This window comes from Herpailurus yagouaroundi, unplaced genomic scaffold (assembly GCF_014898765.1).
Source record: "Herpailurus yagouaroundi ecotype Mexico unplaced genomic scaffold, PumYag 198, whole genome shotgun sequence".
Taxonomy (NCBI): Eukaryota; Metazoa; Chordata; class Mammalia; order Carnivora; family Felidae; genus Herpailurus; species Herpailurus yagouaroundi.
The window spans coordinates 16,005,166-16,022,173 of record NW_024412429.1 but is presented as its reverse complement, the minus strand read 5'-3'; the positions used below and the strand labels follow the sequence as shown (position 1 = coordinate 16,022,173).

General features: G+C 42.4%; 1 protein-coding gene across 2 annotated transcripts in view; it reads right to left on the bottom strand.

Annotated features, from left to right (window-relative positions):
* The window catches only part of RMND1 (required for meiotic nuclear division 1 homolog), a 44,935-nt gene that overhangs the window by 27,612 nt on the left and 315 nt on the right, over positions 1-17,008 (bottom strand). For both annotated transcript variants that reach the window (XM_040448878.1, XM_040448877.1), the window contains exons 2-3: positions 10,742-11,259; positions 1,971-2,079 (exon numbers count right to left, since the gene is read on the bottom strand). In XM_040448878.1, coding sequence (XP_040304812.1) covers positions 1,971-2,079; positions 10,742-11,245 — 613 coding nt within the window. In that variant the 5' untranslated portion in view covers positions 11,246-11,259. The remainder of the gene's footprint in view (positions 1-1,970; positions 2,080-10,741; positions 11,260-17,008) is intronic.

Genomic DNA, 17,008 nt, shown 5'->3' with positions numbered 1-17,008 from the left:
TAAAATAAATGAGTGAAAAGCTACCACCATAAAGTGACCCAAGGTTTATGAGTCACCTAGAAACTTTTAATAAAGTACGTATGATCATTCCTTCATAAGCCATTGAGTGTTCTATAACATTCTGCCCATCTTTTTTAGGTTTCTGAAAATATTTAATATGTGAAAAGGAAAAGACCATAAAAAATTACTTTTACAAAACACCTGAGGCACTATTATTAGTACTATTTTTTTTTTAAAATTTTTTTTTTCAACGTTTATTTATTTTTGGGACAGAGAGAGACAGAGCATGAACGGGGGAGGGGCAGAGAGAGAGGCAGACACAGAATCGGAAACAGGCTCCGAGCCATCAGCCCAGAGCCTGACGCGGGGCTCGAACTCACGGACCGCGAGATCGTGACCTGGCTGAAGTCGGACGCTTAACCGACTGCGCCACCCAGGCGCCCCTTATTAGTACTATTTAAAACCACTCACTGACAACCATTTTCACTCAGTAATCATTAGTCCAGTTAATAATTATTGAAGTCTTAGTTTCAATACAACCAAGTTTCAGGAATTACATTGTTTACAAAATTCTCTTCCTTTAAATATGTTATTAATATAATTTCAATATCCTCAAAGTACTCATTTTGATGGATTTAAATCATGTGAAATGTGGAACAACAGAAAACGTATAGACACAAAGATAATGACCGTTTCAAAATGTGGGTTCAGAGTTAACCATGAGAACTACCACTGTAGCCACCTATAGCTGAGTATTTTAACTTGTACGTATTATTAAATATGTTAATATACATGTTATCAATAAGTATATATTCGTACACTTAATATTTCTAAGTATACAAATATTCTATAACATAAGTTATAAACATATTTTAATGTATCAATTAATAAGTATACTCCTAATATGTAAAAAGTTATATATAATTTCTTAACTTAAAATTAGGACCCACAAAGCTTCAGAGCTCCTGGTAGAGGTTGGGGAACGGGGTGTTCGGATTAAAGACCAAATCCAAACTACCTTTTTTGGGTCAGCTCTAACATCCCTAAGCACTATATCCTCCAGAGGGCAAAGTTCACCTACGTAGCCAAGAGCAACATAAATGCAATGGAAAAGACCCAGGGCACAGGACTGGGACAAGAAGTCCCCCAGAGTGCAATGCACAGGTCACCCTGCTGACAGCTTTTGGGATCAGCCAAGGATACACCTGGAAAATTTTTTATCTTCGGGGCTCCGGACAGAGCTCTGTTTTCCCCAATTATGTTTGTTTCTGCCATCAAACAGCACAAAGAGTCTGTTCCGATCACCAAAGAAGAGCACGGTGGCATTTCAAGTGTTTCTTATGGGGTCAATGACTCTTTGAAGAATCTTCTATGTAGCAGGGAGGTTTTCAACCTATTATTGCTTCTTTGTGGTAAATTTATGAACTTCCATCAGAGTGTTTTAAGTTACTTATTTTTTACTATAAAACAGGCTATTTTTTTTTTTCAAGAATCTGTCGGGATACTATCCTAAAATCCTGTTAAGTTTATTTTGATTCTCTTTTTTAATATGATTTGTATTCCTCTTTTAGCTAATTTTGTTAGTTTAAAAGTACTGAATTATACTGGTAAATTTTTCTTTAAAGGCTCTCCCTAACATTTCTATCAATTGTATGGCCTTTCTGTAAGAATAAAACAACTTTTTTATGCGACAGAAATGAAGTGCATGGCTTTTGATTATCCCAAGTCACAGTGATCCTATAAGTAAATCTTAAAAAATCACACTGATTTTACTCTGAGAACTAAAAGTTCTCTGTAAATACATTTTAGTTTCTTATCTTTGTCATTTGTATAAAGAGATTCAACATCATTTTTTTGTGATACATCCTTTAAATAGAAAATGGAGCGTAAACAAATGAATATTTACGATGTATCACAGGAAAACTATTTTCTGATACATTTTAACATATTTGGCCGGGTTCAAGATGTACCTCTAGGCAAGCTTGTTACTTCAACATATCCGTGGGAGGCCAGATCTTGAGAGAGAGTTCCAAGATGATACTCGTCTGCAGTTGCAAACGCTGTGCAGTGCATCAGGTCCTGTTTCGGCAAGATCGGCACGACATGGGTTACCAAGAGGTTGAAGTGTCTGTGATGGCTATTGCCTTCGGGGACTCCATTTTGCAAAAGCAAGCACTCGAGAGTTTTTGTCAAACGTCTCAAAGGTTCATACAAGGCATACGGTGAGAGTGAAGAAAAAGAAGCTAAAGGGAGATGGAGTTCAGCCCAATCCGTTAAAGGACTTTCTTCCACCAGCCATCAAAAAAGGTGGAGTGGGCTCTCCAGAAAACAGAACTGCCCCCTCCCTGGTGGTAGTGTTGCAAATACAGACTAAAACAAAGTTACAGAGAGGATTAAGGCACCATATAGGCCTGGGTGCCGTGATATTTACAGTCTCTCCAAACCTGAGTTGCTGTGACTTTTTCACAAACATTATTATTTTAAGGTCATTTGATAATTTGCTGCTAACCTTTACAGAAGAGATTATTGTTGTTTTTTTTAAAGTTTTTATTTATTTTGAGAGACAGCAAGCGAGAGCACAAGCAGGGGAGGGGCAGAGAAAGAAGGTGAGAGAGAGAATCCCAAGCAGGCTCTGCGTTGTCAGCTTGGAGCCCCATGCAGGGCTTGAACTTAGGAACCGTAAGATCATGGCCTGAGCTGAAACCAAGAGTCAGACACTTAACCCACTGAGCCACCCAGGCTCCCCCAGAGATTACTTTAAATCTATAAATGAAGTACAGCACTTTTTACTCTGGTTAGTATTAAACAAAAAATTCTGTGTATCTGAGTGGCCTATGTCTGCCCAGTGCACACACAGGGAGCAGTATGGCACAGCACTTTTGTCAAACTGTAAGCCACAACCATCCATGAATCCTGCTACCGATCTGGTTGGCCCAAACCAGCTTAAAAAAAAAGAAATTAAAGGGGCACCTGGGTGGCTCAGTCGGTTAAGCGTCCAACTTCGGCTCAGGTCATGATCTCATGGTCCGTGAGTTCGAGCCCCACATCAGGCTCTGTACTGACAGCTCAGAGCCTGGAGCCCGTCTCAGATTCTGTGTCTCCCTCTCTCTCTGCCCCTCCCCTGTTCATGCTCTGTCTCTCTCTGTCTCAAAAATTAATAAATGCTAAAAAAATAATTAAAAAAATTAAATTCAATAAAATAGAAAACATTACAGTGCGTCATTCATAGTAAGGGTAAATGTTACTTTATCGAGTTTTCTGTCATTTATATCTATGTATGTCTTAGGTAAAATACATTCCTCACTAGGGGATGAAGTCAATAAAGTTCAAAAGCTATTGACACAGGCCTTAAAGAGTTCACAGAATTTGAATAACTTTTTTTCTTTTTTTTTTTAAATGAGAATGACAGGTGTGCCTGAGTGGCTCAGTAGGTTAAGCATCCGACTTCAGCTCAGGTCATGATCTCACAGTCCAGGAGTTCAAGCCCCGCGTCGGACTCTGTTCTGACAGCTCAGGGCCTGGAGCCTGCTTCAGATTCTGTGTCTCCCTCTCTCTGCCCCTCCCCCCCACACGCTCTGTCTCATCTGTCTCTCAAAAATGAATGAACATTAAAAAAAAGTTAAAAGAAAATCAGAATGACAAAATGTCTACTTAGAGGACTGCTGTGACGTTTAGACAAGCTGATGAATGTCAAGTGCTCAGAAACACGGCTAGCACAAACAAACCGTGAATCACAGATTATAGTTATTCTTACCGTGTGTACAGGTATGTTTAAACCATCAAAATTTACGGGAGGTGAACAAGTGTATCAAGTAATTTACATCTGAATTTTCATATGTTCACAGTTTTATATTTCTGATCAGAACATGAGTGATTCTACGGCCATTTGATACGTATGGTGTCTGACCCACCGCTGGTTAAGAGAGGCTTAGGAGTCACTGAATCAGAATTTACTCTTAGGAGTTACTCATGTTACTCATGTTACCATTAAACTCTCTCCCTTCCTGTTATGCTCCTAGTACAAAATTTCAGAAAAGTAGTGTATTAATTCCTTTCCTCCTCCCACTTCTGTTACCTAACTCCTGGCCCTAAACTCAAGAAACAGCTTAAGCCTGCCCTGCCTTTTCTTCAATCTGTTATGCCATTCTAATGTGTGAGTTAATTTTTTTTTAATGTTTATTTTTGAGAGGGAGAGACACAGAGTGTGAGCAGGGGAGGGGCAGAGAGAGGGAGACCCAGAATCCGAAGCAGGCTCCTGGCTCTGAGCGGTCAGCGCAGAGCCTGACGCGGGGCTCGAACCCATGCACCGTGAGATCATGACCTGAGCCAAAGTCGGACTCTTAACTGACTGAGCCACCCAGGTGCCACTCTAATGTGTGATTTAAAAAGCAGTAGGGGCACCTGGGTGGCTCACTCAGCTGAGTGTCTGATTTCAGCCCAGGTCATGATCTCACGGTGCGTGGGTTCGAGCCCCACGTCAGGTTCTGCACTGACAGCTCAGAGCCTGAAGCCTGTTTCGGATTCTGGGTCTCCCTCTCTCTCTGCCTGTTTCTCAAAAATGAATAAACATTAAAAAAATTTTTTTTAAAGCAGCAGAGGAATAAACAGAGGCCCCGAAGGAACACACAAGCTGAAAAACCTAAAATCAACCAAATGTCCACTCATCAGCAAAATGATTTTATCTCAATTAGGAAAAAAAAAAAAAAAAGGCAAGTCAGACAAGCAGAAATTGTTGAAAGTGAGGATAAATGTCGTAGCCCTCCTTTTACAGATGGGTAACTGATCAGCGGGTTCCCAGAGTCACTATGAAGCTAAGCACATGCTGATACACAAATCATAGGCATCCACAGCCAGAGTATAGATAGTTACTGGAGTACAGGAAATCAGTTATGTGCGTAAGGCTTAGAAATGCTAACACTATCTGTTCTTTTAAGGCTTCATGGAGTTAGAAAGAGCTGACAGGACAGGAGATTAAGCTGCATGAAAGAAAGGAATCCTGCCAACAGGAACCAGGTAAGGCCACAGTGGGCAGGCTGTGTTTGGCAGGAGACCCAACAAATTTACTGAAACTCACTAAGCAAAATCACAGGATATTAGGTTGGATGTCAGAATTACTTGTGTGACTACTACAGCTGACACACTTTGTCTGGGCTGTAGCGAGAAGAGCAGGAGGAGGCACAAAAAAGATAAAAGATGAGGAGATAAGGGGGCCTCAGTCCAAGAACTATTCCAGTAGAGGATCTTCCCATAATTGTACTGGAGACGGCAGAAGCCACCTGTTCTAGAATCAGAATTGCAAACTGGCAGCTCAGAGAACTATCCAACTCAAAAGTTGACCCATATTTGGGGCACCTGGGTGGCTCAGTCGGTTAAGCGTCCGACTTTGGCTCAGGTCATGATCTCACGGTCCGTGGGTTCGAGCCCCGCCTTGGGCTCTGTGCTGACAGCTCGGAGCCTGGAGCCTGCTTTGGATTCTGTGTCTCCCTCTCTCTCTGACCCTCCCCTACTCACACTCTGTCTCTCTCTCAAAAATGAATAAACATTAAAAAAAAAGTTTTTTTTAAAGTTGACCCATATAGTGTTGTTTTTTTTTTTAATGTTTATTCATTCTTGAGAGAAAGCGTTGTGGGGGGGGGGGAATGGGCGGGGGATGGAGGTGGGGACAGAGGATCTGAAGACGGCTCTGTGCTGACAGCAGTGAGCCTGATGCAGGGCTCGAACTCACAAGCCATGAGGTCATGAAATGAGCCCAAAGTCAGACACTGAACGGAGTCTCCCAGGCACCCTGACCATATAGTGCTTTTAAGATATGAATTCATCCTCAACAACAAATTGAGGTTTCACACAAAAGCCAGATTTCCACCGAGATCTGACCAAGTAGAAGATCTGGCAATAATCAACTATCGAATATAATAGGAATAGAATATAATTAGGAATGAATATAATTAGGAATAGAAATAATTCAACTAATGAATATATTATTCACTAAAGCTGAGGAGGTGGTCCCAGTTCTCCAGTCCACGCAGCCCCTCCCACCCGCTAGGTCCCTGCCTGCCTCACCATCATTCGTTGCTGATCGGGCCCGTCCGTGCTAAAAACACATACTAACGTGCACTCAAGTGCATTCAGTCACTACTTCCATGAGAAAATACATTCTGAGTTCCAAAAAATTATAAATAAATTTTAAACACAATCTGCTTTTACTTAGCCATTCCAAGGATTTTTGCAGACTTTCTGAAGATTGTCACCTTTCCTTCTTTCCCTGTCTCCTGTTTAGTTTGGCTCAAAGTTCTGGCCAGCATCACATAAACTTACACGGCTTGCCACACTACTTTCTGTATCCTTAAGCCTTCTGGGACTCACTCTCTCTGTAAGTTATGGCTTCTTCCATTAATAAATGATTTACAGAGTTTTCCAGATTGATTTGCTGGATCAATCTTTTTTTAGGTTTATATCCTTTGCTGTAAGTTTCTTTTTTTTTTTTTTTCCCCCTTTGCTTTAAGTTTCAAGATTGCCCTGAAATCCATTTGGTAAAGGGAAAGAGGCCCACGGAGTGTGTTGTAGTCCCGTTTTTTCCGTATTAATTATATTGTTATGTTGTGAGAAGCTTCCGTTTTCATATGTCTTTTTCTGGATTTTTATAATGAATCATATATATATATAGTGAGAGCACAAATTTCAGGCTTTAGGACAGGGATCAACAACTTGTTCTTACGTAGATGTGCCAAACCAACCTCAAACACTTACTCGATTTAACACTTAAATGTAGGCCTTTCTATTTTAAAATGTTAAAAAAAACAAAAACCTAAAACCGAAAGCCAAGAAAGCCACAGTGTTTCAATATGTGTTTTGTTTTGCTGGCCACAGAAAACACGTTCCAGCAGATGGGGCTAGAAATCTATATACGATCCTTGCTTCAGTGCATCACACACTCTGATGGAACACTTTTCTTAAAAAAGAAAGCTTATTTTTATTCACATTCTACTACTGAAGAGTAATGCATTACTGTAATGTTGCCTCTAAATACGAAAAGAAAAATGCGTGTTTTCCTGTTATGTATAGACCGTAGATAAAAGTTATACAACACAGATACGTTTTACGTCAGCAGGACAATGCTTTAGCTTTTAAGTTTCTTGACTCCATCCCACGGGGAAAAAGCCTTCTGTACACACAGTACACAGATGCACGTGGGCACACATACCAATACGTGACACAAAAATTTCATGAAATAGTATTCATTTCTACCACGATTAATGCATTCTGATGCTTTCTATTATATTTCACTAAAAAAAACCCCAAAAAACAACAAAAAAACCCATCGATTAGTAACAACCCACTAGTTAACTCTGCAGTACAAGGACGTGCCCGTCTCCATGCTGATCAGGGCAGTGGCTGTCATCCTCTCGCATCCTCTTCCTGAGATGAGACGCACCAACAAGGAACACTGTTGCTGCCAAGATAAACCACGAGCCAACGGCAAGTGGGCTCAAATCTTAGTACGTTCGATCTCTGCAAATGACACCAGGTAAAGAGTTGATTCTAGTACAGCGGGTAGTGACTAACCTCACTCAGTCAATTCTGGGAGCTTGCTGTGTGGCACAGGAAAGAGGGCGAGTCAGGAGCACGTGGGGGGAATGAGACAAAGCACACCTGCTCTCTGGTGCAAAGCAGAGTCCTTCCTGTCTGTGTCCAGAGGGGGAGAAAGGGCTATCCCACCACTAGGGACTCCCCAGCCCCAGGATGCCCATGTGGAAATGGGGTGGCCCTCCATGTGGGGCAGATAAAAGCAGGTCTCCGGCCCTGGGGATATAGGACCTAGCCACACTTCAAGACTGCGTTCGCCCATGAAGAGTAAGATCATCAGAAATGATGTTCCAAGGTGGGGGCCTGGCTGGCTTACTGGGAAGAGCACACACTCTTGATCTCAGGGTCATGAGGCCGAGCCCCACATTGGGTGTAGAGGTTACTAAAGAAAAAATAAATGCTTTTAGAAGCATAAGATTTTCTATTATTTCCCTGTGCTCTTCAGAGAGACCACACGCTGCTTCTGTTTTTGCAAAACTGCATCTGAGGTCACGCCTATTATGTTACATAATATCTTGTATCTAAGAACCCAGCACGTATATGACTCCTTAAATTTGGTGATAGAAAACCATAGTTCCTCATAAAACATTTTTATGGTTTTTTTCCCCGTTAAAGAACAAAAAAAGTATAACCCAGGAGGATTCCCTTCTTTAACCATTGGGCTTCTCAGAACTAAATGTTCACCTAGATTATTCACACCAGGTAACAGTTATTTCTCTGTTCATGTCAATTGTTTGCTCCATTTCAAATGTAATACTTTCATTATCTCATTTAAAACTACGTTAAATTTTGAAGATCTGCTTCAAATCCTTTCCTGGAAGCAGAAAAAATATCCTCAAAAAAAAAAAAAAAAAAAAAAAAAAAAAACGAATTCAAGAAAACTGCCTCCAAGTTGAAGGACAGCCCAAAGAAATAATGTCTCTTTGAGAGTTTACAACCAATAACTTATAAAAAAAAAAAAAAAAGTGACACCTCTGACCATATCATCCTCTTCGTTAAGGAACTTGATTATTGGGGCACCTGGGTGGCTCAATTGGTTGAACATCCAACTTTTGATTTTGGCTCAGGTCACGATCCCAGGGTTGTGGGATCAAGCCCTGTGTCGGGTTCTGCACTGAACATGGAGCCTGCTTGCGATTCTCTCCCTCTGCCTCTCTGCCCTGCTCACACTCTAAAAAGAAAAAAAAAAAAGACTGTTCTCTGTGCTGGTAGGTGTTACAAAAGACAAAATGGAGATCTTCCTCTTTTTTTCTAATTTTTTTTTTTAACATTCATTTATTTTTGAGAGACAGACAGGGCGAGAATGGGGGAGGGGCAGAGAGAGAGGGAGACACACAATCCGAAGCAGGCTCCAGGCTCCGAGCTGTGGGCACAGAGCCCGACGCAGGGCTCGAACTCACAAACTGTGAGATTGTCACCTGAGCCGAAGTTGGACGCTTAACCGACTGAGCCACCCAGACCCCTAGATCTTCCTCTTTCTTGGACCTGCCATGAATTCAGGTTTTTACACTTCATGTCATCTGTCACTTAAATACTGCATTTCCCAAATGATCACAAAGCTAAACAATACAATTAAAAAATCAGGACCTGTGGGGCCCCTAGGTGGCTCAGTTGGTTAAGCATCCGATGCTTGGTTTCAGCTCAGGTCATGATCTCCTGGTTTGTAGGTTCAAGCCCCGTGTCAGGCTCCATGCCGGCCTGCTTGGGGTTCTCTCTCTCTGCCCCTCCTCTGCTCGCTTGTACGCTCTCTCTCAAAATAAACAAACAAACCTAAAAGTAAAGTAGAAACAAACAAAGCTAGAATCCAAAGTAAAAATCATGAATCAATCCTAATGTCATAACCTGAGGATCAGTAGTGAAGGTCTATCGACCTTTTTGAAGGAAGTGAACTATGCAGTAAAAACAACAACAACAACCCCCCCCCCCGCCACAAATTAAACATGCTCAGGGTCTACTCAGAATCAAGATTTTAAGACTGACATTCTAACCTGTTTTCTGAAAGATTCAGAAGGCCTGATTGTTTTAAATATTCTCAATTCTCATTTTTAACGTTGATGACCATAGACATGAAAGATCCCTTTGCCTCTCTTCTCTCCTTTCTAATTTAGTAAGTATTTGTTACATATAAGACACAGTTCTGGGTACTATACAAGGTATAAAAGTTAGCAAAGGGCTTGATCTTAACCTTAAATAGTATTTATCGTGTAGAAGGGAAATGCAGTTGTATCTGAAAAATTCTCACAAACCTCTAACAGTGAATAAAAACACCCTCTTCAACCCTTAAAGGCCAGAAAAGCAAAAACCTCTCGCTGTTTTCTGACTATACCCATTTTCTGTCATTTCACTACCCCATCCCATACAGTTACCACAGGTTAATGAATGCTTACCTGTCTGCAAAGCTACTGAAAATGTTAAAAAATTATTTTTAAATGTTTATGTTTGAGAGAGAGAGAGAGAGAGAGAGAGAGAGCGCGCGCGCCCACGCACATACATAATGGAGGAGGGGCAGAGAGAGGACAGAGGATCTGAAGCCAGCACCACACTGACAGCACGGGCCTGATGTGGGGCCCGAACTCATGAACCGTGAGATCACGTCCTAAGCTGAAGCTGGGCGCTCAACTGACTGAGCTACTCAGGCGCCCGTTTTTTGTTTTTGTTTTTAAATTTGATGAAGAATTTCTACAGTTTGATTTTGTTTAATGGGTGTTTTTTATAATACCATTCCAACACTGGACTTAACAGTAGTCTTTTTTCTCAAAGTTTCCTTAGGCCAATAACTAATCTTTTCATAAATTATATTTTTATATTTAATTGCCTATTTTTGCCTTTATATGTATTTTATTATCATTTAAGTAGCCTTCACACCCAGCGTGGAGGCCAACGTGGAGCTTGAACTCATGACCTCAAGATCAAGACCTGAGCTAAAATCAAGAGTCAGATGCTTAACCAACTGAGCCACCCAGGTGCCCCTCTTTCTATGTATTATCGATTCCTAAAATTAAGATGCTGATTCCCTTTGGATGTCACAGGTTTTACTATCAGACTTCAAAGCCCTTGCTGCCAGATCTCTTACGTTCACAGCAAGGCTGTGGCGCAGCGGGCACTCGATTACAGTGCAAGTAAGGATTGTACGCACAAGGCACCATCACACATTTACCTCATTCACAGAGAGAACTGGAAGGTTGGTCCTGGATGGCTGCCTGGTCCTCGACGCTTTCAGTGGTCTCTTGATTTGTGGAAAGTCTTGTTTAGGAACAACTGTTTCCGTTGATATAGATGAGTACTGCCGCTCTAATATTTTTATAAACCACTTAGAACCTAATAGATTTGGTTTGTGAGTCACTTTCCTGTGAGTACTAAACGATTTCCTGGTCGGAAGGTGCGCTTTTTCACCCTGGCAACGTGCAGCATTTAATGGAGACAGTATGTTTGTATTTGGTATTTTCTGACTTGTTTCCAGGACCTGGGACTTACTCAAATCACCCGCTGCTGTCTCAGGAAAGAATAAATCCAAGTTCTGGCTTCTCGTCATGGTGCTGCATATTGTAGTCTCAAATTCCTTAAGCGGTTTTAACGTTCGATGAGCAAGTCTTTGGCACTGATACCCTTTTGATAAAATACAGTGAGATCCGGCCAGGGCTCTGAAAAGTCTGGCTGACATTACCACATCCCCAGCTAAAAGAAAAAGAATTAGAGGTTCAAGGCTTTTTTGTTTTTGTTTTAATGTTTTCAAATATATACAGTATCTTCCTAGGCAGTAAGCATATCTCTGTAAAAACATCTGCAAAACAAAGACACCTTAGCCTAAGTGTAGAAAAAGAACAAGGTTAAAAAAAGTCAATGCAAGTGCTCCCCCCCACCTTTCCTTTAATCAGCCCCTGGCCTTCTTTCTGGAAGATTACAACACTAGGAAGCTAGTGACATGACAAGGACCTAAAAAAGATAAATAGAGTGATGGGATCTTTTCGTTTACTTCATTAGCATTTGAACCATTAAAAACAATCTATACTTCTAAATTCCTTTACTCAAAACTTATTCAATAAGATCAACAACGAGGTGGGGCCATGAAAGGACGGAGTTCCTGCCATCAGGTGCTAACGGTCTGGAGGAGACAGGCATTTTCAGCTGCCCATTATAACTCAGTGGAACAGGCCCTAGGTCCTATGAAAGAGCTACAGTACAGGCTGCGGAGGAAACACACTAGGAGCTGCCCTAATTCTACACGAAGAGTCAGGAAAGGTTCTCGGAAAGATTCCAGCTGCTTCTTGAATGGCAAAGGGCTTTTCAGGTTGAGATCGGCCTGGTAGTGGGGGTAAGGGATGTGACAGACACGTGTTCGTGCTCCAAAAGAAAGAGACTGCAGATGTAAATAATCCCCTCCCCTTATTTAAAAAAAAATTTTTTTTAAATGTTTTTATTTATTTTTGAAGGAGAGAGAGAGACAGAGCATGAGCGGGGGAGGAGCAGAGAGAGAGGGAGACACAGAATTTGAAGCAGGCTCCAGGCTCTGAGCTGTCAGCACAGAGCCCGACGCGAGGCTCGAACCCACAAACTGTGAGATCGTGACCTGAGCCGAAGCTGGACGCTCAACCGACTGAGCCACCCAGGCGCCCCCCCCCACCTTATTTACAGCATAAAATATTTGTTTTGTAAAGGCAAGCCTATTAATAGGCAATCAATACTAATAATTCTTTATAAAAATAGCATGTTAGGTGCTAGAGATAGAATAGTGAATCACTGATCTCAGAATTCACAGTCTAGCTGGGGAAACAGAATAATGTGATTAAGTTCAGAACAGAGCTATGTGCCAGTTGCTATGGGGCCAAGAGAAGGGAGCATCTCAGGTGAGGGTGGGTAGGACATATCGACAGAGGTGACATTTGAACTGGGTCTCAAAAGGGCAGAGGGATCATCAAATCAAACACTCTAGGTACAGAGTACTGTTTGACCACCAAGGTGCAACTTGAGGGGAGGCAGGAGTAAGTTGCAGATTAGGACTGAAAAGGAGCCAGTGGCCAGTCAGTGATGCAAAAGTGTCTACAGGTAGGGGGAAGCCACAGCTTCTCAACGTGACACTCACACGGTCAGATGTATGTTTAAGAAACCTACGTTCGGTAATAAGGTAGACCGGGAACAGAGAGAGACCAGGGCCTTACTGGGTACTTTCTACACACTAGGCCCTCCGCTTTACCTCACTGTTACCCCAGGAGGCATTTTACAGACGAAGAAGCTGAGGCCGAGAGGCGGACACCCTTGCTGAGACCTAATTACAACCCAGGCTTTTCCAATTCCAAAGACGACACGGTAACCACTACGATTTACTACCTACCTCCAGGAGGAAGAGGACAAGGGTGAGTCACGGCGAAGCGAGGGGGGCAGAAGCTGCTGTTTTCAAAACACCTCAAAAGCTGGAACTGGGTGTTTAGTTCTAGTCCAACGAGCTACTACACTTGACCTTTAATTAGTACTATTCCCTGCCGGCTCAACCAGTGGGTGTTGAAGAACCTAATTACAATACATGTCGGAAATTTGTATACACAGAGCCTTCCATTCTCTTCGAGGAAATTCTTACCTTGAAACTAAAGACTGCCTTCCTATAGAGGCTACGCAAAGCACTAGGACAAAGAATGCAAACGCTACCAGACAAACAAGAAGCGTGTCTTCTCTTAATCTTTGCAGAGGAAGACAGATGTAGCATTTAAGGTCTCTCTCTCTCTCTCTCACACACACACACACACACACACACACACACACACACACACAATTTAGGCTTTGTGAAAAACTGGGGCGCATCTCAGTAAAGTTAAATTTTAATTGTACAAACTAAATCTAAAGGTTGAAAGTATGTTAGAGTGTTAATGACTCTAAAAAGCTCTGCGTTACGTTTTGTGCAGATCCGTGGTGGACGCGGCTCTTCCAATTCCCCAGCCCGAGTTCCCCGACCGATCTTGCGTTCCACCCTTCCTGCATCGCTCCCTCCCACGGTCACATGCTCCCGGTGGCATAGTAGCCACGGAGCGCATATGGTTACTGAGCACCTGAAATGTGCTTCAATAACACTAAATGCTTTTTGTACTTTGTGTTTTACACTTAATACAAAAAAGTAAAACATCTCCCTAATTTTTACACTGATAAGTTGTTGAAATGCTATTTTTGGATATATTAGGTTACATAAAGTAAATTAAAATTGATGCCACTTGTTTATTTTTACCTTCCAAACCTCTAGAAACCTTTGAATGCCGTTATGTGGCTTGCACTGGATTTCTATTGGAGAGTCCTGCTCTAGACATGTCATTATCAGTAACTGTAACCGCATATTCTCAATTTCAAGCATTCTGCTCCAAACATCATGTCTTTTTTTTTTTTTTTTTTTTTTTTTTGAGGGGAAGGGCTAAGTGAGCGAGGGCAGAGAGAGAGAGAGAGAGGGAAAGAAAGAAAGCGAGAGGCAGGGCTCACCTGAAGCGGGGCTCAAGCTCACCTGAAGCAAGGCTCGAGCTCACTCAACGTGGGACCCAAACTCATGAACAGAGATCATGACCCGAGACAAAGTCAGATGCTTAACAACTGAGCCACCCAGGCACCCATGTCTGGTCTTTCAAGCTCACTCCTCTTCTTAATCCCAATTCTTCATCCCCAATAGGACCGAACGGTCCAATGATCCAGACACCCTTTCATTGTCGCTCACTCCCCACTCACTTCACTTCTGCCATGCTCAGCCTATATTCCGTGGTCTACCATCTCTCGCCCATATACCTCAAATCCTTTGAATCCCTCGCTCATCCACAGGCTCACATGACATAACATCAACCAGAATCAAATATACTTCCCCTTATTTGTGCCTGCACTGCATCTGAACGTGGCTAAAGGCAGGCAGGCAACCAACCAACCAACCAACCAACCAACCAACCAACCATGCCAGCTGGTCTCACTCTAGAATCATGACCACTTCCTTTAGGAGCTCCTTTCCTGCTGCTCAACAACCTTAACCTCTTTCCCCACCATAGTCTACTCTGTGCCCTCTCCTCACGCCTCCAATGCCTCCTCGCTTCCTCTTTCATTGACAAAACAGAAACAATCAGAAGAGAATTTCCACACGCTCTCACCATGATCTGCCTGCCCGCCTACTGATTCCGTGCCCATGGATTCTGGCTTCCCTTCTGCTGGTCCCACCTGGAACCAGGTCCTCCACAGGCACACCAAGTCTCACCCCTTCCTGCCTGCAGCAGGAAAGGTTAAACTCTTTCCTATTTCGTGCTATTTATTTTTCCATCTTTCCGGCACATTCCTATTAGTAGATGACTGTGATTTAATTTCTCTCATCTTATAAAAACAACTCTTCCCTTCCATATACTATTTACTCTTTCTTTGAGTTCCATTCCTTTAAAAGCTTTATTTACTGTCTCTAACTCCTGTTCTCTGAGTTTCTTGAGCCCCTTCCCATCAGGCTTTCATCCCTGCCACTTTATCAAAACCCACTTGTTAAGGCCACAAACGACTTCCCTATTTTTAAGTCCAATGGTCACTTCTCAGTCTTCATTGTATCCGACTTATAAGCAAGACCAGATTAGTTGATCACTCCACCCTCTTGGAAGCACCTTCCTCAAGTGGCTTCTAGAATACCACACTGGCCACTTTCCTCCTACCTCACTGGTGGTACCTTCTTTCTCCTCTGTATTTTCCTATCCCATCAACAATTGAAAGCACCACTGCTCAGTATTTGGGCCATTTTTCTTCTCTATTCTCAGCTCCTTAGATGTTATCTACACATCGATGAATAGCAGGTATCTATCCCTATGTGAAAAATGTAACATGCTCAAAACTGAACTTCCAAAATCTTCCCTCAGATTCTATTCTTGCCACAGTCTTCCCCATTCACAAAACAGCAATCACACCCTTATCTTTCTCTGTTAAAGGCAAATACCTGTAATCCGTCTTGCCTCTTCATTCCCCATACCCAATCTATCAGCAAATCCCACTGGCTTTATTTGCACCAGGTCTCAACCCACACTGCTACCACCCTGGTCCAAGTGGCTGTCTTTCCCATGATTACCTAATGGGTCTCCCTGCTTCTGTTCTTTGCCTCCTACAGAAGCAACCAAAGTGATCCTTTGAAGACGCAAGTTGGATCACATCTTTCTTCCTGCACAAAATTGGTGCTGCCTTCTCATCTCATCACCGTAACATCTCTTGTAGCTCTATGTCTTGCTCAGTTTGCTCCAGTCACTCTGTCCTTTGGATCTTTGTGCTTTTTGTACTTACAGTTCGTTACGCTCTTTTCCTAGGACTCTGTAAGGCTCATTCCCTCACCTCCTTCAGATCTTTGCTCCAACAGAGTCCTACCCAGTGAAATCTTCCCCAACCACTTCATTTAAGATGCACAACCAACACCCACTCTCTCTAACCTTTGGGAGCATGCCTTCCAATTCCTTAAGCTCTATTTTCCTCCACTTTTTATTTTTCCATTGCATTTAACATCACTTGCGGAACTCGTATTTCTAATTTGTCAATTCATACAACAAAGATGAACTGAGTTCCTATCACGTGCCTGACATGCCCGACTTGCTGGTAATACACATGAAAATAAAAGACGAAAATCCCTATGTCTTGAATCTTGCACTATATCAGACGTGACAGGCCATAAACGGGACAAGTCAGTAAGATAGATACTAACTACCGACAAAGCTAGGGGCGCCTGGCTGGCTCAGTCCGAGAAGCGAACAACTGCTTGATCTCGGGGCTGTGATATCCAGCCCCACATTGGGTGCAGAGATGATTTAAAAAGGAAAACAAAAACAAAAACAAAACAACAACAGTGACAAAGCTGAAGAAGAAACCATAGAAAAGAATAGATTTCTCTTTCTCTTCTCTAGAATGTAAGCTTTTTGAGGATAAGACTGGTCTTCCGTTCATGGTCTTCTGTGACCATAGTGCCCAATATACGGTAGGTATTCAACTCACATTTTCCGAATGAAATACAAGGCAGCTACTCAGTTACTTGGCACATTTTATACTTTTTAAGAACAATAATACCAGATAAGAAAACCGTATCATCCAAGCTGCGATTCAACGGATAAGTGGCTCTAACCTTTGGGAGCATGCCTTCCAATTCCTTAAGCTCAATTTATTTTTTTTTTTAATTTTTTTTTCAACGTTTATTTATTTTTGGGACAGAGAGAGACAGAGCATGAACGGGGGAGGGGCAGACAGAGAGGGAGACACAGAATCAGAAACAGGCTCCAGGCTCTGAGCCATCAGCCCAGAGCCCGACGCGGGGCTCGAACTCACAGACCGTGAGATCGTGACCTGGCTGAAGTCGGACGCTTAACCGACTGCGCCACCCAGGCGCCCCTCTTAAGCTCAATTTTAAAAAAATCTTTGCGGTAACCGCTATGTACTGGCTCAAAAAAGGGCTCGCTCAGTGTTT